At 59.9% G+C, this 22,738-nt stretch overlaps 1 protein-coding gene across 6 annotated transcripts; it reads left to right on the top strand.

Annotated features, from left to right (window-relative positions):
* The first annotated feature begins 1,056 nt into the window (after window positions 1-1,056).
* On the top strand, window positions 1,057-21,331 carry DLG4 (discs large MAGUK scaffold protein 4). Of its 6 annotated transcripts, none has more exons than XM_078067833.1 (20): window positions 1,057-1,246; window positions 8,826-8,990; window positions 12,346-12,400; window positions 12,537-12,595; window positions 12,788-12,912; window positions 13,011-13,180; window positions 13,303-13,439; window positions 13,589-13,733; window positions 15,809-16,104; window positions 16,199-16,301; window positions 16,441-16,555; window positions 17,433-17,609; window positions 17,790-17,826; window positions 17,914-17,941; window positions 18,071-18,118; window positions 18,235-18,336; window positions 18,688-18,860; window positions 19,779-19,888; window positions 20,420-20,511; window positions 20,726-21,331. In XM_078067833.1, the coding sequence occupies exons 1-20, from the start codon at window positions 1,217-1,219 to the stop codon at window positions 20,830-20,832; spliced, it is 2,274 nt and encodes a 757-aa protein (XP_077923959.1). In that variant the 5' UTR covers window positions 1,057-1,216; the 3' UTR covers window positions 20,833-21,331. The 6 variants fall into 6 exon arrangements, with proteins under 6 accessions (XP_077923959.1, XP_035922157.1, XP_077923960.1 ...); XM_036066264.2 differs by having other exon boundaries at window positions 1,059-1,246; window positions 8,826-8,891; window positions 12,346-12,399; window positions 12,545-12,595; XM_078067834.1 differs by having other exon boundaries at window positions 1,059-1,246; window positions 8,826-8,891.
* Window positions 21,332-22,738: the final 1,407 nt, after the last annotated feature.

Here is a 22,738-nt window from a genome sequence, read left to right as displayed (position 1 = left end):
AGGATCCAGCCGCCCTGGCTGGAGGAGCTCCTCCCTTACCAGACACCAGGAGGCGAGATGGTGGCAGGGGTGGCCAGGGCGGCAGGGGTGGGGGAGGGTAACTCAGCTCTGTTCTGGTGACAGACATCCTGGACTTTTATGAGGCTTCCATCTCGGAGAGCCAGGTAAGGGGGTGAGGTGGGGCCGCTTCCTCAGGGAGCGGGCAGGCAGGGCTGGACGGCTGAGCTCACATTGACGACTTGGGGGCCCTGGGGACAAACTCCTGAGTCTCCTCTCCCCCCCCCCCCGTCCTATAGCCCCTTCTTCCTCCTGCTTCCCCCCCTTTCCTGGGCCCCAGTTTCAGGCACTAAAGAGTCCAAGACCGAATTACTTTTCAGGCTTCCTGAGGGTGAACTCACCCCCCTCCCGGGGATCCCCTCCTGCCAGCCCCCCTCCCTCAGGCCCTGCCCCCTGCCAGGCCCCCTCCCACTCCCCAGTACTGAAAGGAGCATGGGTGCTCCCGGCCCCACTACGGGGTGCTCGCTGCCCTGAGAAACTGAAGCCATCCTGCTGGTCTCTGTTCCGTGCGCTGGTGCCTGGCCAGGCCTCCATCTTTGCCTCAGGGGCCCTCTGCTGCTGCACTTCCCTCCTCTCCCGTTATCCGGGTTCCTGACAGCACCGAAGCAGTTAACTCGGCCAAGGCACCCCCCCATCCGCGCTCCTCGCTCCCTCCCTCCCTCCCCCTGCTTCCTCTCTCCTCCTCTCTCCCCTTCCCTCCTCGGCTCCACGGCTCCCTCGGCCGCTGCCGCCTCCGACCCCCCCACCCCACTCCCCCCGCCACGGCCCCTAGCCCCTGGCCGTTAGGCAAGACCCTCCCCTACCCCGGGGCTCCCCGAAATCCAGTTCCCCTCCCCCACCCCAGCTCATGCCCCAGCCCCCGAACTCCGGGGCTGCCAGCCCCCGGTGCCCCCGCCCCTCCTGAGAATCGGGGTGTGCTCCCCAAGCCCCCTCCCCTCCACTGGGGACCCCCTTTTAGGGCCCCCTTCCCCTCCCTCCCACGCTCCCCTCCCCTTCCCTTCTCCAACCCCCTCTTTCCCCTCTCACCCCTCCCCCCATCCTGGCCCCCCCTGCAAAAGTGGGGTGCGGAGGGGGGAGGGGTGAGAACCCACGGAGGGGAGGAACGAAACTCCGATGAAGTCAGAGCCCCTTACCCGCCGCCGCGGCCAGCCCCCCCAACATGGACTGTCTCTGTATAGTGACAACCAAGGTAAGCATGATGGGGGGGCTAAACACTGGGAGGAGGGCATGAGTTTGTGGGGAGGGGTTAGGCAGGCCTCATCTCGGGCTGGGGGCCCTGGAGTGACAGCATCAGAAGATGTATTTGGGGGTCATGATTTAGTTTTGGGGTTCACATCTGAGATAATGCTGGGTTTGGCCACAGGTGCCCCCTGGAGTGAGCCCTTTGTACCTGTAGAGAAATGGAAAATTTGGGCTGTTTTGTGGTTTGGGGGGGCTAATGGGTTTTGGGGTTCACCAACGATGTTTGAGGGAGACTTATTTAAGAGGAAGCCTGGCTGACAGGGGAGTCTTGCTCTTGTACATTAGAAGGTGGACTGTGTGAGGGGGGTTCTCTACCCTCCTGGGGGACAAACTGGCTTCTAGGTGTCTTGTCCAATTTCAGGGGGCTCTTGGCATCGGGGTAGACGGTTATTGGTTGTGAGTGCCTGACTGGTCTGGGGGTGTCAGCGGGCAGAGAAGGGGTGGGCCTTCAACCTATAGAACAAGCATCTTGTGGTAGAGACATTTGGGGGTATGCTCAATTACAGGGAGCTGGTCATTTAGGGTTCAATCTTATAGAATGGGGACTGTTGGGAGTTGTCAGAGGGCTAGGGCCTGACATAGGATCACCTGAGGGAATGGACCAGGTGAGGTGAGGATTTGGGGTACTCCCATGGGAGGGAGAAGCTTGCAGCAGCGGAGGTTGCCAGACCCTGAGGAGGAGGAGGATGAGCGCTTTCGGGAGACGGGGGATTTGAGGAGGGGGACCAGGTGGGTGGTGCAGAATTTGGGGGTGGCCCAGGCAGGTGCTCAATATCCCTGTCTCCTCCCACACTGTATCCACCCCTTGTTGAGGAAGAGGGAGAAGAGCAGATGGAGGAGAATGTTCCTCTTACCCCTGACTCTTGGGATCAAGGTGGGGGAGGACACCTGGATTTCAGGTTACCGGGGTGGAAAGGAGTTGGAGGAGGGCAGGGCTGGCAGCGGTCGAGGACTGGACGAGGGTGTCCCTGTGGTTGGAGCCTTGGAAAGGGCAGATCTTGGATGGGGAGCACAGGCAAGCTCCTGGTGGGATGCAGAATACCTAGGTCTTGGCTGTGAGACTCTGGGACTGGCAAGCTGGATGCCTGGTGTGTGGAGGGAGGCTTGGGCGGGTGGCAGGCAGCTGGGGGTTGGGGGGTGGGACAGGAAGTGGGGGCCGGGGAGGCGGGGTCCGGGTGAGTCACAGGCTGGGGAGGGGGTTATATTTAGTGGGAACTGCAGCTTCTCAGGGGAGGGAGCTGAGGACACACATGTTCCCTGCCACAAACTCACACATGTGTGTACACATGCATCGTGCACGTGTGAGCAATGGATGCAAGAGACTGGAGCCCGAGGACCTTCAGGTCCTGAGTCCCCACGCCCTCTCCAGAGCTACTTGCTTGTCCCCCCCCCCCCGAAGTTCTGTGGGCTCCAGGCTTTCTCCCATGCTGCTGCTTTCCCCATTCCCTGGAGTTTCAGGAGATTTTTGCGCCTCACTTACTCTGGCCTGGTGTCCTTAATGTCTTTCTGATCCTTTGCTTCCCCTGTCTCCTGCCCTTAGCCCGCCCCTCAGCCTTAGGTTCCCTGGCTGTGGTCTCTTGTGTTCAGGTGTACCCAGAAAGCCAGTTGGAATGTGTGGGCTCTGCTTCCAGCATGTGAACACACATGTGCCAGCGAGGGTGAGGGGCTTGCCTGGCAAGCTATTCTGGGAGGGGGAGCTTCTTCGTCTCCCATCCAGACTCCTACTTCTTCGATGGAGCCCAGGGTGAGCATCCCCGAGGGAAGGAGCCTTGCGCAGAGAGGATCAGTCATGCATTTGGGGTTTTACAGAGGCGTGGAGGAGACCCAGGCTTGCCACATTCCTTGGCCGGAAAACTTGTCAGTCTCGGGAGGACGAGGACTCCAACTCCCATAAGGCCTTGAGGCACAAGAGCCCTCGGTGTAAGAGGGTTGCTGTCCGTGGGGCTGTTGGGAGTTGTGGTTCCTGTCTATCCAGGGCAGCGGAGGGTAGCCCAGGAGGAGCCAGCAGGGGGCACGAGGCACTTGTTTCCCCCTCCCCCTCTACCCCCGCAGTGCCCCCCGCCCCCAACATGCTGGGTGGGGTAGGGGGTGCTCAGGCTTTGCGGTCGTTGAGCTTCCCAGCCCCGTTTGGGTGTCCTCCATCTTTCATTGCCTATATTTAGATTCGTGCCGCAGTAATTTGGGGAACACTTGTGGAAGGCCTGCCCTGCGCCAGGCCCTGTGCTTTGCGCTAACTCTTGCCTTCCGAGCGATCACTTAGGCTTACTCCGCGCCGGGGTCTCTGCCCGTGTCTGTCTCTGAGAATCTCTTTCTCCCACTCCGCCCCCGGCCCTCCCCCTTCTCCCCGCGCTGCTGCCGTCGTTGCCATGGCAACCGGCGACGACTGAAGTTGCGTGGCGGACTTGAGGGCCGGGCGCGGGTGTCGGAGGGCGGAGCAGAACAGGTGGGGGAGGGGGGAGAGCGGGGAAAGACCGGGGGTATTGGGCTGGAGCCCCGGAGGCGAAGCGGTTAAACCCTCCGGGTGGTCCTTATTGGGCCCAGCCGAGATGCCGGGGGCGGGGCAGGGTGTCCAGCGGCCTCGTTCATTGGCGGACAGGGGCGTGGCGGAGGGACCGTGTGGGCGAGGCCGGGGGAGCGAATGGGCGGGAAGTGGACGGGGGCGTGGTCTCCTGGAGGCAGGTGGGTGGGGTCTGGCTTACTCTATCGAGGGAGACGGGCAGCAACCCTCGGGAAGGGGCGGGGCCTGAGGGCCGGGTGACCTGCCCGAAGTGGGGGCGGGGCTGACCCGGCAGGGGCGTGGCGTGGTCCCATGTGCCCAGAGGAGACGGGGTTTGGGGGGCCTGTTGTCTAAGGAACTGCGGGGTGCGGGGGGGGTCTTTGGGAAGGAGAATCCGAGGGTTGGGCGATCTGACGTCTCAGTTTTCCTAAGATGGAGGCCTGTTCACATTTCATCAGACCACAACCTCCTACCTCAGCTCTATGTTCCAGGGAGACGGTTGCTAGGCGACAGCAAAGTCCTTGATTGCTGCGTTGCCAGGCAACAGGGAAACGGAAAATGGAGGGAAAAAGGAAATGGGGGATGGGGGAGGGTCTTAAGGGGCCACAGCGCCCACTGGTGGAAAACTAGGGCCTGTGCATTTTCTATTCTAGAAGGAATTTCGAGTTCAGCTCCTTTCCGCTTGGGCTCCCTCTGAGGATCCGAGCATTCCATCCAGATATGAAACTAGGGCATTAGGGGTCATCTTGGGGGCGCACCCATCAGATTCCGATCAACGGGAAGGGAACGGAGGGACATAGGCGAGGTTCTAGGGCAGTCCGTTCTCTCTGCCCTGTGTGGGCATTATAGAGATGTCCGAGAGGCAAATTTGAGGAGGCTGCTCACTGGGCTCTAAGAGCTGGGAAGGTGGGCGTTTAATGGGAGAACATTTGGGAGAGATGCTTTCAGGGTCAGTTGTTTGGGGAAAATGCAAACCTCAGAGGCAGTCGTTTTGAGGTGTTCTGGAAGATTTGTGGGTCACTGCCAGTTGCAGGCCAGATCTTACTTTAGGTGAATATTTTTTGAGGCTTGGATGTGGGGGAGATGGTTATATTTGGGAGCACTCTTCTAACAAAGTTGGAATTCAGATTCATGAAGGTGATGGTGAGATGTAGGAAGGGCAGCCAGAAAAAGGAGTCATGTATGAACATGAGGAGTGAAGAAAAGGGATAGGAAAGTATTTCTTATTTTAAAGGTTTGGGAATAGATTGAAGAGACTGCAATTGAATTTGGACGGTCAGCTTTAAGATACATTAAGTACTCCAGAAATTGGGGTCTGGTGATATATATATATATATTTTTTAAGTTTTTCTTTTTTTAAGTTTATTTATTTATTTATGTAATCTTTACTCCCAATCTGGGGCTCGAACTCACGACTCCACGATCAAGAGTTGCATGCTCTTTCCACTGAGCCAGCCAGCTGGTGGTACCCGCGGCGGGCCTACCGGAAAATCAGGAGTATCTCATTAGATGCAGGGATTTGGACAGGGGACCCCAAACGAATTTGAAGACTGCTTATTTGGATGTTTACATTAGAGCAAGGGTAATATTTGCACTAATTTCAAGGTCTCTGTGGGCGGATTAGGGGATATGATTTTAAAAGGGATGACTTAAAGGGCAGTTTAATTTGAGGGGACGCTTGAAAAGCATTGCCTGGCTATCAGGTGGGGCCGGACTGCTTATTAGAATAGGAGATGTCTTGGCATCTGAGGGGATGCTGTCTGCATTAACGATCTTTGGGGAGGGGCTTGTGGGAGGCATTTTAGATCCTTTGTGTGTGTGTGTGGGGGGTCCCTCTGCAGTGAGAGAGAAGTGCTTCTTCCTTCCCGCACCTTGGGAGTCCGGTGGAGATGAGTGGTCCAGTGAGGTTTGGGAGTAGTTAGGGGCCTGGTGATTTTAGGGGCAGGAGATTAGGTGAGAACTACAGCTGTAAATCGGTAAATCTGTAGAGGGGTCGGAATAGGAGTATGCGGTGGAAGGTGAAGTCCACAAAGAAACAGCTGGAACCTGGGAAGTTGATGGCTAAGAGGGTCTCCCCTCACCCCCTCGCTCCCATCGTGACGCTCTCCCGCACTGCGCAGGCGCCGTCCCCCCCCCCCTCCGGCCGCAGCCTCCAGTCGCCGCGTCCGCCGCAGCCCCCGCCCCTCTGCCCCTCCCCCTCCCCAACCCTGGGACCCTTGCTCTCCCACCCGCCCCCTCCCCTCAGTCCTCCTCCCCTTCTCCATGTCGGCTCGGAACAGATTCGCCTCCATGTGTCTCTGCGTGGTACGTGCCGCGGTACGGGCTCCGGCCCCGCTCCCCTCTTCCCGGACCCCCCAAATCTCAGGGTGCAAGCTTCAAGTGCTGTCGCTCTTCCTTCTGCTTGGCGCGGGGTCTCTGGGTTGCAGTGTCTCGCGGACAGGCGCAGGGGGTCGCCCCTCTTATCAACATCCCCACTTTCACTCACACCCCTCTTTTGGGGGTGCAAGCCTCGTTCCAGGTCGTTCTGTGCAGCTGGGGCTCAGTGATGAGAGGGCCAAGGGGGAAGGAACAACAGCGATCCCCAGGCCTTTTACTTGCCTATGCCTTATGTATTGGGGGTTCAGACTTGGTCCCAGTGCCATCTGAGCTGTCGCCGTTCGGGCCCAGAGCCCCACTAGGGTAAAAGAGGGCATCCTCCTTTCCTGCCTGTCGTGCTTTAGTGGTCCTGTAATCTGGGACCGAGAGGTGCTGACCCGGACCCCCACCTCCCAGTTCGCAGTTTGGGAATTACTCTCCCCCACCCCCACTCCTCCAGACGGTTCTTACCCCACCTCCCCTTACTACACGTACAGTTCTCTGAAAATTTCCCAGGACTGAACATAGGCCCTAACCTCCTTCAACCACATTCTGGGAACTTTGGTACCCTTCCCTTGTGCCCCATTTCCCTCACGTTGTCTTCTAATGCGGGGGAGTCTTTTCCTTAGAACTAGACAGCCCCCCCATGGGGGTGGGGCAGGGAGAGGTGTCTGCAGTCTTACTGTGATAAAAATTTACCTTCATTTCCTCTCTAGAATAAACGATGAATGTCTGCGATTCCATTTTCTTTCTTTGCACCCTGACATTGCTTCATCAGATTCAGGGATTTTTCTCTGTGAGGTGGGCTGAAGATGGAGGGGCAGTGGGTTTGAACCCTCCCCCAGACTGGGAGAAACTAGAAGCTGCCACCCTGGGCCCTGCCTCATGACCACGCAGGGTATGGGACTCTTGGGAAGTAGAGAGGGGAGCTGCTTCCTTCCCTCCCCCCGGACCCCCAGTTCTGGGGCGCTGTCCAGGCTGCAGACCACCGTTTCAGGGTGTGGAGTGAACAACCTCTTTCAGGTCATGGGATTCTGTTATCCAAGATGGCCCAGCCTTTTGGGGGGGGGACTATTTAGCTTATTCTGCCTCCCCCCACTTTTCCTTCTTCTCTACTTTTTGTGCCCATGGTCTTGAAACTGAGTGTATCTTGATGAGCCCCTATTTTCCTTCTTAGAGGCCCTTCTTGCCCCTCATCCCTCTGTCCTGGGCGGGAGAGGCTTCGTGTCACCAGCCCCATTTCCCACCCGGTCTCTTGCTGCCCCCTGAGCTACAGCCAAACTTGGGTTACATCCTCCGAATTTTCAGAATCCTACTCTGGCATCGGGCATTGACCTTGATAAGCTTTCTCCAGTTGGATCTTGCAACTGTTGCCCTCCCAGTGTTGGGGGACTCAGCTTCTCGGATGCTTTTTTGAGAGGGGATTTCTGCCTTCTCTCTTTACCTATGTGTCCGGTGGTGTGTGTGTGTGTGGGGGTGTCTTCTGTCTTCTCTAGTCTCTGAGGGAGCCCTGCCTTTGGTACCCTCCTCCTCCTTCCCTGAACTTGCAGTTTGGGAGGGTCTGCTTCTGTGGGGGCTGGCTCCTGAGGAGGGGAGTAGTGTGAGGGCAGAGGCCGGTGTGGGAGGCCCTTCACTGCCGTCTCCAGCTGCCCTTTTCCTCTCTCTCTGGCCCTAGTTAATCTCATTTACTGGTGTCCTTGTCAGGCTAGCATGGGAGGCCCCGTGAGATGGCTGGTGGTCAGTTGGGAAGGGAGTCAGGGGTCATGTTGGGTTTCGCACCCCTAAAAGCCAGAGGGAGACTGGGAACGGACTCTGAGACTCTGCGCTCTACCCCCTTCCCCAGTCAGCCAACCTGGAACCGACCCCCATCCCTGCCCCCCTCCTGAGCCCTGCTGCCTCCCTTCCTCCCCCTTCCTTCTCCGTCCCCTTCTAGTGTATCCGATTAGCTGGCTGGGCTGTGGGCATTTGTAGGAAAGGAGCCAGACGCCTGGGGGCCCCTTTGCGGACCACTTGGGAACCAGCGGGGCCAGTGGAAGAAGAGCTGGACGAGTTCAGCTTCGTCCTGCCTGGGGGGCTGATGCCAAGTACCTGCCAGTCGAAGGGCCTGACTGCAGTCCCTGCCTCTGGCATGCTGGCGCTGGAGAGCCGGGCGCTCTCGGGGTAGAGGCTGCAGTGGGGAGACTGAGGCCGGGAGGGCGGGTGCGAGTGAGATAGGATGGGGGGAGTGCTGCGGTTGGAGCATGGAGGAGGGAGCTTGCAAACATGGGGAGTGGGGTGAAGATGACGAGGGAAGCAGAGAAGTTGGGGATGGGCATCGAGAATGGGGGGTACGGAGTGTCAGAGGGCCGGCGATGATGTGACAGGGGCTTGAAGCTGAAGGCCTGGGCGGGGCGGGAGAAACGGAGGCCGGAGGAGGGGGTGTGCCGGGCGGAAGGCCGGGGCCTGGGACGTGGGGCGTTGGGGGAGGGGCTGGGATGATTTAGGACGAGCCGGGAGGTGGCGGCCTAGGCGGGAGAGGGGCTGGGGGAGAGGGAGGGGAGGAACTGGTCTGGCCCCGGGGCCTTCCGCACTGCACTGGAGGCGGGGGAGGGGGGGGAGAGGAGGCGGCCGGGCGGACAGCCTGGAGCTCGAGGCCCTGGGCCGGCCCCAGTGACGCCTCCGTCCCCATCCCCAGAAATACCGCTACCAAGATGAAGACACGCCCCCTCTGGAGCACAGCCCGGCCCACCTCCCCAACCAGGTAAACGCCCCCGAGCTGGTGCACGTGGCGGAGAGGAACTTGTCCCACCTCGAGGCCGTCCACGGGGTCGTGGGCCACGCCCACCTCTCCCCCCTCAAGGTAGGAGACTCAGGCGGCCCCCTCCCCAGTGCGGCCCGCGGAGCCTCGGAGCGGCAACCACCCCCACGGGCCGGTAGGGCGAGAGCCATAGTGGGAGGAGGCTGGGACGGGGCGCCTGGGCCTTGGGCTCCTGGGGCCTGGAGAGGGGGTGCTCGGGCGGGGGGGGGCGGAGACACCTCGTTCCCACCGAGGAGACACAGAGGCCAGACAAGTGGCAGTGGGTGTGGAGCTTAAAGCCTGGGTGTGTGTGCGTGCGTGTGCGCGCGCGCGTGCCTGCACGCACGTGTGCTGAGATGGGTGCACCCCCAGGATGCTCCCCACGCCAGGCCGTCTTCATTCCTTCACACCCCCACCTCCGTTTCCGTTTTCTGTGTCCTGAGCTCTGTTCCCAGCTCCTGCTGCCCTCATTTGCTCTAGTCCCTTGTCCCCCTCCTCCCTCCACGTCCGACCTCTGGGCCTGGCTCTCCGTGTCCCCACGTCTCCAGCCCTTTCCATCTGTCTGGTCAGAGACTCCCAGTCGTGGGGCCTTTCTGTCTCGGTCCCCGGCCCCAGCCTCTGCTCCCCTCCTCCCCGCCTTTCCCTCCCGCTGGCTGGCTGCTGATTCTGGATGCTGTCTCTCTCTTCCTCCCACGCTCTCTCCTGCTCCCTCCCCGAGCCCCAGCTCAGGCCCTCCGCGCTGCTCAGCCCTCCTGGTCGGGCCGCCGGCTCTCCCTCTCGAAGCTACCCTTCCCTCCTCCTCCCTTCTCTGCTTTCCAGCCACACCTCTCTCTCGTCCTCCCCCCACCGAGCTTTTCTTCTTCGGGTCCCTCCTGTCCCCCCATTATTGCCACTGCCTGTTTCCTTCCCCTCCTCCTCTGTGCTCGCACTGTGTTTTCCATCTCCCATCCCGGGGAGACCTGTTTCTGAGACCTCCCCTTCTCCGGCCCACTGTGCTCCCCTTCAGTCTCCTTTCCTGGGGGGCACACGATGGGGAGGAAAGGAGACCCCAGGCAGGCTGTGACAGGCAGGGGTGGGATTCCAGAATCCTGAGGGATGCCCTGGGAAGGGGGGAGGCTGCTGACATTTCACCAGAGGAGACCTGGAGGAGGCTTCTGAGCCTGGGGATGAGGAGGCAGGGAGGGGGCAGCGGTACGTTCTGGGGTGAGGAAGAGCGGTTCCGAGGGAAGGGAAGACCATTCTCTGGGCTGGAGCAAAATGGAGGACCACGAAAGGGTCAGAGGCCCCAGGGCCAGGGATGGACCGGGCAAAGCTGTGAAGTCAGGACCCAGGAAGAGCTGATGGAGGGGAACAGAAGTAAGGCCCTGGAGGAGAGGAGACAGCACGGAGTGTCCTGTGGACCAGGGAGAGGAGGAAGGCTGACTGGACATGCTCTTGGCGGGATGGGGCCATGAAGTCCCTGGGGAGGGGACATGAGAGAGGGAGGTGTGTGAGGTGGTAGTGGGCTCAGGCTAGTGAGTGTTGGGATCGGGGCTCTGGAAACAAGGGAAGCGGAGGGGAGAGTGCTGGAGGCCCTGAGCCAGCCAGGCAACGTCTGGGGACCAGGCCTGAGCTGGGGGACAAGAGAAGCCTCTATCACCAGAGGAGATGGGGGGGTGGAATTGAGAACGAACGACTGTGATTTGGGGACAGAATCTGGGGGGTTTGAAGCTGGGATAAGGGAGAGTGGTGCTGATCTCTAGGAAGTCAGAACTTAGGATGGACGCTGAGGGGGGACGGGGCTGGAGTGGGGGATACGGACTGGACGGGGGCTGAGGATGAGGACCAAGGCTGGGTTAAAAGGTGGAAACTGTAGGGTGGGACAGGGATACGGGTGGAGGGTGTGGGATGCTGTAGAGAGAGGGATGGGAAGCATATGAAGGTAGTTGAGGAGGAGGCTCCCAGGGAAGGAGGCTCTAGGCTAAGGGTGGGGTGGGGATTGAGGATGGGCTGTGGGATGGAGAACGGCCACGTGGATGAGATTTGGGCAGTCAGTGGCCATTGGTTGAATAACAGCGTTTGCTGAGATTTGAAGGGTCGGAGGTTGGTGGTGTTAATAGATTTATGGGTATGAAATGAAATCTGTGACAGAGTTGAGAAGTAATGTGTAGTGTTGAGAAACAGCAGTAGGAGGGAGGAGGGGCCCTTTCGGAGGGGGAAAGCAAAGAGTCTGGGGAATCCGGGATGAGTGCCTTGCGCTTGGTAGGCTCCAAATAAATATTTGTTTAAGGAGGAGATAGGTGGGGGACCCCGGAAGGAAGCTCTTGGCCGCCTACCCCATTGCCATGGAGACGGGGCTTCGGTTGCCCTGGCAACTGGGGAAGCCCCTAGGACCGGCCGAAACCTGGCCCCGCCCCAGAGTCTAGAGACCCTGCTGCGTCGAGGCGACTGACGTCAGGACCTGGGCACGCCCCACTTTAACCCTTTACTGAATGAAGTGGGGTGGGGGGAGTAGATGAGAAGATAGGACCCGGATGTCTTTTACCACTCCCCCTTCCTGACGTCCTGTGCCCTGCGTAGGGTGAGGGGCGTAGGGGAGGGCCAAAGGGGCTATCCAGGATGCGCTGCGCCCGCCAACCTCTTCAGCCTGGACCGCTCTCGCAGGGCCATCGGGGGGCGGGGCCCAGGGCAGGAGAGGCGGGGCTAGCGGATCTCTTCTGCCTTCGGGAGTCTGGTCGCCCCTAGGCCACGCCCCTCTCCCCCCTCCCGTTGTCCTGGCGACAGGGCCTTCTGGAGGTGGGTCTCCCCAGGCCTTGGCTGGGCTTAGATACCGTTGCTAGGCAACAGTCCTCAGAGGAAGGGGCGGATTGGCCGGCGGGTGGGGGAGAGGGAGGGAGGGGCCTGCCGCTGGGGGAACCCCGGATTCCGGGGACCCAGGGTTTAGGACAAATGTGTGTGAAGGTGAGGGGCAGATCTGAGGGAGGGTTGTCAAGGTTTCTGGGTGTAGACAAGCCGACGGGGACAGGGGTGGGGGGCCCGGGGTGGGGGGCAGGACCTGGTGGACACGGAAGCACTGGGGTGTATGTGCGTAGTACGTAAGGCACTCGCACCCTGAGGTGTTACATCCCGTGAGAAGCTCCCCCCTTCGCCGGCCCCCCCTTTACCATCTGCTGCTCCCCCATCTGGCCGTCTCTCCCTCCCTCCCCGCTTTCTCAGACACCTCCTTCCACGTGCAGGGGGCCTGGGCCGGGCAGAGGTAGGGCCTGGCACAGGTGCGTGCATGTTTGTGATGGAGGTTGAGCTGGGTCCTTGGAGGCTTCAAGAGCGGGCTTGGTTAGGAGGCTGAAAGGGTGACCAGGCTGGTGGGACGCCCTGAGGACGACGGGCTTCCTCTTGAGCCTAGGCTCAGGCAGCTCTTCATCTCCTTTCCCCTTCACAGGCCAACTCTCCTCCTGTGATTGTCAACACAGACACCCTAGAAGCCCCAGGATATGTGAGTTGTTTAGATTTTGGGGCCGTTGCCGAAGGAAGGAGGGAGAGAGGGAGGGCCTGGGCCCCAGCACAGGGTGGGGGCCGGGTCTCAGGTCGGGATGTCTGTCTCACTGTTTTTGTGTTTCTGGTCCGTGCTGGAGTTGCAGGTGAACGGGACGGAGGGGGAGATGGAATACGAGGAGATCACATTGGAAAGGGTGAGCAGGCTCCCCACTCTGAGGTCGCCCCCACGCCTCCCTGTCAGTGCTCCTCTCTGTGCCTGTGGCCCGTCTCTTAGCCTTGCCCCTTCCTGCTCTGGTCACGGCTCCCCAACCCCAGCCCCCTCCACAGTCACCTTGCCCGGAGCGGGCAGTGAGGAGGGCTGACACTCCTTCCCTCCTCCTGCCCAGGGCAACTCAGGTCTGGGCTTCAGCATCGCGGGTGGTACCGACAACCCACACATTGGAGATGACCCATCCATCTTCATCACCAAGATCATTCCTGGTGGGGCTGCAGCCCAGGATGGCCGCCTCAGGTGGGGAGAGGAGATAGGGGTTAGGGTGCCGGTTCCCTGGAAAGGGAGGGCCAGGGCAGCACAAAGCCCCTGGCTCAGGCCCACCTTGCTGCCCCCAGGGTCAACGATAGCATCTTGTTTGTAAATGAAGTGGACGTGCGGGAGGTGACCCACTCGGCTGCAGTAGAGGCCCTCAAGGAGGCGGGCTCCATTGTCCGCCTCTACGTCATGCGCCGGAAGCCCCCAGCTGAGAAACTCATGGAGATCAAGCTCATCAAGGGCCCTAAAGGTAGTAAGCTAGTCTTGTCTCTCCCCTCCCCGCCCCGCCCACCCCAACTGGCCCCCGCGCCGAGGCCTGCTCCCCAGCCACCGGGCACTGGGGCGCCCACCTCTGCCCTGCCCTCCATCCAGGTCTTGGCTTCAGCATCGCAGGGGGTGTAGGGAACCAGCACATCCCTGGAGATAACAGCATCTACGTGACGAAGATCATCGAAGGGGGTGCCGCCCACAAGGACGGGAGGCTGCAGATCGGGGACAAGATTCTAGCGGTGAGGACCCCCATCCCTCTTCCAGCCCGCACCTGGGGCTCGCCTCCTGGCCCTGGGCAGGCCCCGCCTTCTGCATCACCGTTCCCACGGTGCGTCTGTCTTGGTGCTGTTTCTGGCTCCGTCTGAGCTCTCTCCTTCCTTGGCCCCAGGTCAACAGCGTGGGGCTGGAGGACGTCATGCATGAGGACGCCGTGGCAGCCCTGAAGAACACGTATGACGTGGTCTACCTGAAGGTGGCCAAGCCCAGCAATGCCTACCTGAGTGACAGCTACGCTCCCCCAGACATCACGACCTGTGAGCGCCCTCCAACCCTCAAAGCTCCCCGTGACCCATCCCAGTGACCCCCGGGCCACCCTGGTGACTGCTCTTCTTCCAATACTTGCCACCAAATAGGAACCATCTCTCCTGTTCTGTGGTTGGAGAATAGATGGAAAATCAGTCGCCGCGGAAGACCTAGAAAAGATTGTCAGTAGTCTCTTCCCCAGAAGGCCCAAGGCCCAGATGGTTTTGTGGCTCATTTTTTTCAAATCTTCAAGGAATAGATAATTCCTACGCTCCTTCTGAGCAAGAGAAAGGATAAAAAAAGTTCATGTTTCGTCGTATGAGGGCATTTCAAATGGTCACGAAGGTAACATAAGAAAAGCAAAGCATAGGCCCCATTTTGCTTCTGAGTAGAGACGTGGAAGTTTATAGTGATGCAGTCGTAGACCAAACACAGCGGCAGGTTGGGGGGGAGTAATATTGATCCAGAGTAGGGTTTGTTTCAGAAAAACTGAAGGTGGTTTTGTATTGGGAAACTTTTTAATATGATTTGTTGTATTAAACAATTGAGGGACTAAAATCGTAAGCTCGTTTTAACTAGATGTTGGGGAAAGACATTGAGGAAATTCAACTTCTGTTTTCACGTGAAAACGTAGTAAACCAGGAACACAGAAGTTTTCCTTCACGTGATAAAAGGTAGTTATTGTACCAAGTGGATCGAGGCTCCTTGGAGAAGGGGCCAATTCTAAATCTTGGCCCAGAAAGTGATGAGGAGACCCAAGATTGCCAGGTGGTGTTAACGACCCAGGAGGGGCTCCTACTGGATAATCAGTCAAAACTCATTAACTATGTGAAAGTCTATGAGATCATAATGATGCTTAAGAATAATTGGGCATCCTTGGACCCATTCATTAGGACACCTGGCAAATGCAGGGAAAGAGTGAGGTTTTTATGCTCGCTTTCCTGTACAAACCACACCTCAGAATTACCAAATGGTTGCTATGGCAAAGTTCTTTTTATTTTTATTTTTTTATTATATATATTTTTTACATCTTTATTTATTTATTTGAGAGAGAGAGAGAGAAGCCAAGCAGGGACCCCAATGTGGGGCTCCATCCCAGGACCCTGGAGATCATGACCTGAGCCAAAGGCAGATGCTTAACCAACTGAGCCACCCAAGCACCCATTTTTTAATTTTTATTTATTTTTTAGTAGGCTCTACATGCAATGTGGGGCTCGAACTCACAACCCCTAGATCAAGAGTCCCACGGTCTACCGACTGAGCCAGCCAGGCACCCCAAGGAAAGGTTCTTTGTAGGATAATTCCTATTGATAAGTGCCCCTTCCTCCCCCCCCCCAAAAAAAATATATATATAGAATATCCTATTTTGCAGTCCCCAGTGAAATATCAGAACCAGGCAATGGTCCTCAGTGGCCTCTAAAGCTCTTGGGTGAAAGGCTGGTGGGGAGCATAATAATGGGGGGTCAGCTGACCACACCTGAACCTGTCAGTTGGTCTCACCTAAGACGACCAGATAGTCTTGCTTCCCGTTGCATAGTTGTGTATTTCTACCACATGGCCTACGAAGTATTTGTGCCAAAAAAAGAATTGAACTTGAGTCTGACGAGGTCTCTAGAACCAGTTACCAGTTTACAGGAGAAACAGAGGAATATGTTAACACCACTAAAGATGCTAGCAGTGGTTTCCCCATTAGAATCTGCCTAATAGAAAGTGGGAAAGTCTATTAGACAAATGACCTAGTTTTCCCAACCGCTGGATGGCCAAGAGGAGGAAAAAAAGGGAGCGAGAGAAAGAGAGAGAGGAATTTTATAGATTAAGAGATTTGAGAAACAGAACCGCAAAGAAAACCCCCAAAGCCTGGTATTCATATTCCCCTCGACCACCCCAGGCACACCCAGGACATGAATTCCTGCCCGCCCAATGTTGCGGGGATGGGGCGCCCCCCCTTCACCCCTCCCTACCATCAGGCAAAATCATGTCTCCTTGCCCTGAGCCTGCTCTCCTGGTTGCCTAGGGAGAAGGTGGGGTGCTGGGCGTTGCCCTTCACGACGCTCGGTCTCATCCCTCCTCCCACATCTTCTTCCAGCTTATTCCCAGCACCTGGACAATGAGATTAGTCACAGCAGTTACCTGGGGACCGACTACCCCACAGCCATGACCCCGACTTCCCCTCGGCGCTACTCCCCGGTGGCCAAGGACCTGCTGGGGGAGGAAGATGTGCCCCGGGAACCGCGGCGGATCGTGATCCACCGGGGCTCCACGGGCCTGGGCTTCAACATTGTGGGTGGCGAGGATGGTGAGGGCATCTTCATCTCCTTTATCCTGGCCGGCGGCCCGGCAGACCTCAGCGGGGAGCTGCGGAAGGGGGACCAGATCCTCTCGGTGAGGGAAGGCCAGCCTCTGCCCACGCCCTCCCTCCCCTCAGGGCAGAGCCTGGTCCCCATCCACGGCCACTCAGCCTCTGCCCTCTCTCCAGGTGAACGGTGTCGACCTCCGCAGCGCCAGCCACGAGCAGGCTGCCATTGCTTTGAAGAACGCGGGGCAGACGGTCACCATCATCGCTCAGTATAAACCAGAAGGTACCAGGCCGCAGGCTCCCCACCGTGCGGGCCGAGGATGGTCCTCGGATCTGGTGGCTTCCGCGGGGCGCGGGGCGGGGCGGCGAGGGGGCGGCGGTGGGCCAGGCCGGCGCGCGGGAACCTTCTTGTCCTCTCCCAGAGTACAGCCGATTCGAGGCCAAGATCCACGACCTTCGGGAACAGCTCATGAACAGCAGCCTGGGCTCAGGGACTGCCTCCTTGCGGAGCAACCCCAAACGGGGTTTCTACATCAGGTCCGATGCTTCCCCGGCCGGGCTCCTTCTGCTTCTCAGCTCTTCCCCCCTCCCCTGCCTGCCTCCCGCTCCCCACCCAGGCCTGCCACTGCCCTGCATACGTTACGGTTTGAGATGACCCCGTAGCAGCTGGAACATAGCCTCGGAGCCAAGTACCCTGCTGCCTTCGGGCCCCTGGTCACCCCGGGACCTCCACAGCTCGGGGACGCGGAGGTCATTGGCTGGCCGCGCAGGGGCCTCGTGGGCGCCGTGGCTCCTGGCTCCCCAGCCCTCCACCCCCCTCCCCTGCCGCAGCTCTACTGCCGTGCTCAGCGCTGTCCGCCCTGGCCTGACCTCTTCCCGCAGGTCCGGACCTGCATTTCTGGCCATCTGCTTTCAGGACCTGCCCCCTGGGATGTCCCACGGGCATCTCACACTCCGCACGCCCGAACTGGGCTCCCCGCTGTCCCCGCTGTCCCCGCTGTCCCCATGCCCCCGGGCTAGCTGAACCGGTGCTCCTCGCTCGCCACCTGGCGCCCGGTCCGCTCGGACTCCTGCCTCCAGGCCGGTCTGGCTCGGCCGTCCCCTCCCCGCTGGCCGCCAGTGGGCTCCCCGGCACCCCCAGGCGGGTCCCAGACTGTCTCCCCTTTAGTCCCGTGGCTGCCTCAGTGGTCCTCCTTCCCTCGGCCGGACAGGAATTTGGTCTTTTTCTCCCTCACCCCTGTGGCTGTCCCGCGCATGCGAGCTGCGGACCGCCGTCCCCACGCAGTTTGTGGGGTCCTCGCAGTCCGCCCCCGCCCCCCGTCGGAGGGCCGTCAGCCCCCGCGCTCCGCTGCACACCCCTGGTCTGGGGGCCTGGGCGGGCTCTCTGACCACTGGCCACCCGCCCGCCCTCCAGGGCCCTGTTTGACTATGACAAGACCAAGGACTGCGGCTTCCTGAGCCAGGCCCTGAGCTTCCGCTTCGGGGACGTGCTGCATGTGATCGACGCCAGCGATGAGGAGTGGTGGCAGGCGCGGCGGGTCCACTCCGACAGCGAGACCGATGACATCGGCTTCATCCCCAGCAAACGGCGGTGAGGCTCCCGGGGCCTGTAGCCCTCCTGCCGCAGGCGCTCAGGTCCCAGAGGTGGGGGGGGGGCAGCCTCGAGGGCGCGGGCCTCTGTCCGCCGCGCACTGTCCCTCCCTTGAGCCTTTGGAGCAGGGCCTCTCGCCGGCCATCTCCCTACCCTCCCATCCCTCCATGTCCACCACAGGGTTGAACGACGCGAGTGGTCGAGGTTAAAGGCCAAGGTAGGTGGGGGGGAGTGAGCTGGGGGGAGGGGCGGGGGCTCACGGGGTGGCACTCTGCCAACCACGTGGCCTGCTCTCTCTTCGCAGGATTGGGGCTCCAGCTCTGGATCACAGGGTAGGTAGGGTCAGTTTGGCAGCCCGGGGTGAGGGGGCCCTGAGCTTCTCTTGATAGCCTCAGGAAGGCGACACGGGGCCCCAAGTCCCCTGTCTCAGAGCCCCTCGCAGATGCCCTGCCTCCCACTAGGTCGAGAAGACTCCGTTCTGAGCTACGAGACCGTGACGCAGATGGAAGGTAAGTCCCAGCCCTGCTGTTCGGGTTGGGGGGAGGGGGCCGGCACCCCCCCCCCCCCCCCCCCGCCCTGGCCGCTCCCGCCCCGCGGTCCGCCTGAGCTGGCTCTCTGTCTGCAGTGCACTACGCTCGCCCCATCATCATCCTTGGGCCCACTAAGGACCGAGCCAATGATGACCTGCTCTCCGAGTTCCCCGACAAGTTTGGATCCTGTGTTCCCCGTGAGTGCCGGGGGCCGCGGGGCGGTGGGGGCGGGGCCCCGGGGCGGTGGGGGCGGGGCCCAGGGGCGGCGGGGGCGGGGCCCAGCCGGACCTCAGGCAGAGCGGCCGGCAGGGGCTGGGGTGCAGGAGGACACCGGGGTTCTCAGAGAAGGAAGGGGTGCTTCTCAGCTGCCCTCATGCTCCCAGGTCGGGGACCGGGGGAGGGGGGCCCCGAGGAGGGGGTCTGGGGGCGGCAGTGCTGCCCTCCCCTCGCAGTCCTGGTCTCCCCAGCAGCCGCCTTCCACGAAGGACAGGCTTTACGCTGGAGGGATGGTGGTTAGATCTTCGGGGGGTGGGGTGACTTCCTGGCAGATACGACGCGGCCCAAGCGGGAGTACGAGATAGATGGCCGGGACTACCACTTCGTGTCCTCCCGGGAGAAAATGGAGAAGGACATCCAGGCGCACAAGTTCATCGAGGCCGGCCAGTACAACAGCCACCTGTACGGGACCAGCGTCCAGTCCGTGCGGGAGGTGGCCGAGCAGGTAGGACCTGCGGGCGCCCGGCCTCTTCCTCCTCCCCTCTCCCCACCCCATGGCCTTCCCCAGCTCTCTCTAACTCTCTCTCTCTCTGTCTCTTTCCCTGCTGGGTCTCCACTCCCTCCTCGGCCTCCTTCTCCTCTTGGGCAACTCTGTCTGACCGCCTGCTCCCCCTGCCGCCCTCCCTCGCTTGCTGCCTGACCCCAAACTCCTCGCCGCCATCTGTCCCCTCCTCTCCCCTTCCCTCCTCCTTGCCCCGTTTCTCCTCTCTTCCCCTGGCCTTGCCCTTGGTGGCTTGGCCTCCCCAACTTGGTCCCTCCCTCTGTCCCGCCCCCCTGTGGCCCTTTGCCTTGGCCTGTTCCCGGGGGTCTACACCCCCCTCTCCTGCTCCTCGGCCTCCTCCTTTCCCCGCCTCCCCACCCTGCCCTCTCTCCCTCCATGGCTCCTTTCTCCATCTGCCTCTCCTCTCTCCCACCTGTCTCTCCTTGTTTCTTCCATCTGTCTGTCCTCTGTCTGCCCCCCCATCCTACTTCCTCTCTCCATTCCCCTTCCTTTCTCCTGCTCCTGCCCTCCACACTCCCTCTCTGCTCACTGCTGCGCCTCTGGCCTTGCTCTGTCCCATCTTCTGGGCCCCCATCCTGCCTGTCCCTCACCCCTCCCTCGTTCCCTCCGACCCCCTCCTCCTGTGCTGGCTTCTCCCCTTGCTCTCCGTCTGCCCCTTCCTTCTTCTCTCTGTCTTTCACTCTGTCTGTACTCCCTTCCCACCTTCACTCCCTGCTCACCTGTCTTTTCACATCCACGTCGCTGCCCCTTTGGCCAACCTCCCATCCCCCACTTTTCCACGTCCTGTGTCCTGTCCCGGTGCCTCTTGTCTGTCCGTGCCCGCCACCTGCCGGTCCCCTCCGCCCACCCTGCCTGCCCCAGGGGAAGCACTGCATCCTCGATGTCTCGGCCAATGCCGTGCGGCGGCTGCAGGCGGCCCACCTGCACCCCATCGCCATCTTCATCCGCCCCCGCTCCCTGGAGAATGTGCTGTGAGTATGGTCCCAGGGGGCCTCCCCTCAGCCCCCCACACCCGTGGCCCGGGGCCTCAGAAGGCCTCTGCTGAACTCTCCCCTCAGAACCTGGGACAGCAGCTCCAGCAGCCCTCGAGGGGGGTCTGCCCCGGAGCTGGAGCCCAGAGGATGCAGGGAATCCCAGGCCTTTCCCTTCCTCTCCAGCCTTCGGCTGAGCAGGACTACAACTCCCAGCAGCCCCTGGGGCGTAAACCTGCGGGGACGAGCCAGGGCCTTCGGGCTGTTGGGAGTTAGAGTCTGGTGCCTTCACGGGGGCTGAAGGCTGGAAGGATGAGGCCCTGGAGAGGTCCCCGGAGTGGCCACACCCGGCTGGGGTGGGTCATGGGGTAGGGGGTGGTCATCGCGACCCCGGAGGATATCGGGAATTGTGTTTTCTGCTACGTGCTCCAAATGAGAAAATAGTGGTGACCACGTCGGGTCCCTGGACGGAGGAGGTAAAAGGTGGGGCGGGACCCACACTCAGGTGCGCATCTCTCTCGCTGTCCACAGAGAGATCAATAAGCGGATCACAGAGGAGCAAGCCCGCAAAGCCTTCGACAGAGCCACCAAGCTGGAGCAGGAATTCACAGAGTGCTTCTCAGGTGAGACCGCCGTGCCCCCCCGCCCCCCGCCCGCCCGCTCAGGTTCTGCCGAGGGGCTGCGCCGGGTGGATGGATTGGAAAGAGGCCCTCGTTGGGTGGGTGCGGCCCCGCAGCTCATGGCCTGGAGTCTGAGGCAAAGGTACCCCATGCTCTGGGCCCGCGCCGCTCTCTTCGGAGGGCATCCAACCTCACTGCCTGCTCCCCCCGACCCCAGCCATCGTGGAGGGCGACAGCTTTGAGGAGATCTACCACAAGGTGAAGCGTGTCATCGAGGACCTCTCAGGCCCCTACATCTGGGTCCCGGCCCGAGAGAGACTCTGACTCCCGCCCTGGCGTGGCCTGGACTCGCCCCGCCTCCCTCATGCGGGCCCCTTGGTCTGGACTGAATTGCCCAAGCCCTTCGCGCCCCCTAGCCTCCCTCCCGTCCCTTCTTATTTATTTCCTTTCTAACTGGATCCAGCCCTGGAGGGGGGACACTGCCCTGCATGTATCCCTGCACCCCAGAACTGGGCTCCGGAACCCCAGGAACCTGGGGTCTGGGGTGGGGAGCCGGGCTCCTGGTCCCGAGCCCGTGCTCCTGAGGACCTGAGCCCCTGCCCACCCCCAACGCACACACAAGCCCAGCGGGGGCCGCCTGCCCTCCCCTACCTTCTCCCACACACATTCCAGAAGTCAGGGCCCCCTCAAGGAGCACCCCAATGCAGGGACGCAGGGCCACAGGCCTCCTCTCTCTCCTGAGGCAAGGCCTGGGGCCCCCCTGCCCCCGTCAGAACTCCCCAGGTCCCTTGGTTTAGCATTTATTTTTTCCCATTTTTTTTTTCTTCTCAAAGGTGGTTTTTTTGGGGGGATAAGTGGGGGGACCCTGCTGTGGGCCCCCTGCCTTCCACATGCCCCCCACCTTTTTTCTTTGCTGGTTTGCATGAGTGGAAGGTCTAACTGTGGCTTTTTTTTTTTTTTCCTGGGATTTATTTTTTATTTTATTTTATTTTATTTTATTTTGGGAAAGGGGAGGGATGGGTCTAGGGAGTGGGAGCGTGGGAGGGAGGGTGGGGGGCAGGGGTTGGGGGTCGGGCATCTGGGAGCCAGGGGAAGACTGGAAATGCTGCCGCCTTCTGCAATTTATTTATTTTTTTCTTTTGAGAGAGTGAAAGGAAGAGACAGATACTTGAAACCTGGTGTGTGGCCTGGTTATTTGGGACGTGGGTGAGGAGGGAGTCAGGGTGGGAGCGTAGGGATGGGCCTGGTAGTCAGATCCTTCTTCACGCCAGCCCAGAGAGGGGAGAGTGCCCTGAAAGGGGTCTCGGAGGGAACCTGAAACCAGGGACCCTGAGTCAGTAGTGAAGCATGGGCCTGGGAAGGGCTGGAAGCACTGTCCAAAGTCACTGACCCAGAAAGAGGCCAGACCGGTGTAGGGTCCCTGCAAACTTGGCCCAGCCCTGATCACTTCTCTGGGCCGTCTGGGGCAGCATGACGCTCTCGAAAGGAAAATATAGAAGAAACTTTCTTGGTTCAGGTTCATAGAGTTGTGGACAGAGCTGGGCTCTGGCAGTGAGGTTTACAGAGATTTGGTTGATAAGAAATGCCGTTATTAGATTTCTTTATGTCTCATCTCTATAGAAAGATTCGAAGCAGCTTTGCCAATAATCAGGGTAGGAGAATGGAACCTCAATACCAAAGATTAAAAAAAAAAAAACAAAACAAAACAGATGCAGTAGCTATGAGGGGAAATATGCTCTCTGAGCTTCCTGGTAGACAGGGCAAAAAAGGAAACGGTCCATTACCTAGTTCTTTCTTATAAAGGAGCAAAAAAGCTCTGGTTCTTTTAGGGAGTCAGATTTTCCTGACCCTAAGCCTCGCTGAAGCTTCTCAGATGCTCCTGTGTAGGGTATCGGTTCTTGGCTTTTCTTCTGCCGCTGTTCATATGCTTGATAGGCCCCTGCGGGGAAGACCTCAGCTGCAGCATCCATGAACCATTGCTGGCTCCCTCTGATTCAGGGGCCCCAAGGGGGGAGGCTAAGGTGGAGGGTGCTAAGAGTTGAGATGGTTAAGCCCGGAACAGTGCAGAAGTTAAGAGTTGGACGAAAAAGATCCACCCCAGGGCCTAAGCTGATCCAAGGAGCGTGCTAGAGATCTCTAGCGGGGTGTCACTTAAACCAGTGGTCCTGTCCGTGGATCGCCCCACATGAACTAATGTGCAGGGCTCTAAACAACCCAGCCCACTGAATCC

The sequence above is a fragment of the Halichoerus grypus genome, chromosome 2, assembly GCF_964656455.1.
Source record: "Halichoerus grypus chromosome 2, mHalGry1.hap1.1, whole genome shotgun sequence".
Classification (NCBI taxonomy): Eukaryota; Metazoa; Chordata; class Mammalia; order Carnivora; family Phocidae; genus Halichoerus; species Halichoerus grypus.
The sequence above is the reverse complement of the archived record's forward strand: the minus strand, read 5'-3'. Positions and strand labels throughout refer to the sequence as shown.

Coding starts and splice junctions, on each gene's coding strand:
- DLG4 (XM_078067833.1), top strand. CDS start 1,217: ATGGACTGTCTCTGTATAGTGACAACCAAG. Junction 12,401..12,536: donor CCTAGAAGCCCCAGGATATG/TGAGTTGTTTAG, acceptor GGTCCGTGCTGG/AGTTGCAGGTGAACGGGACG. Junction 13,181..13,302: donor GCTCATCAAGGGCCCTAAAG/GTAGTAAGCTAG, acceptor CCCTCCATCCAG/GTCTTGGCTTCAGCATCGCA.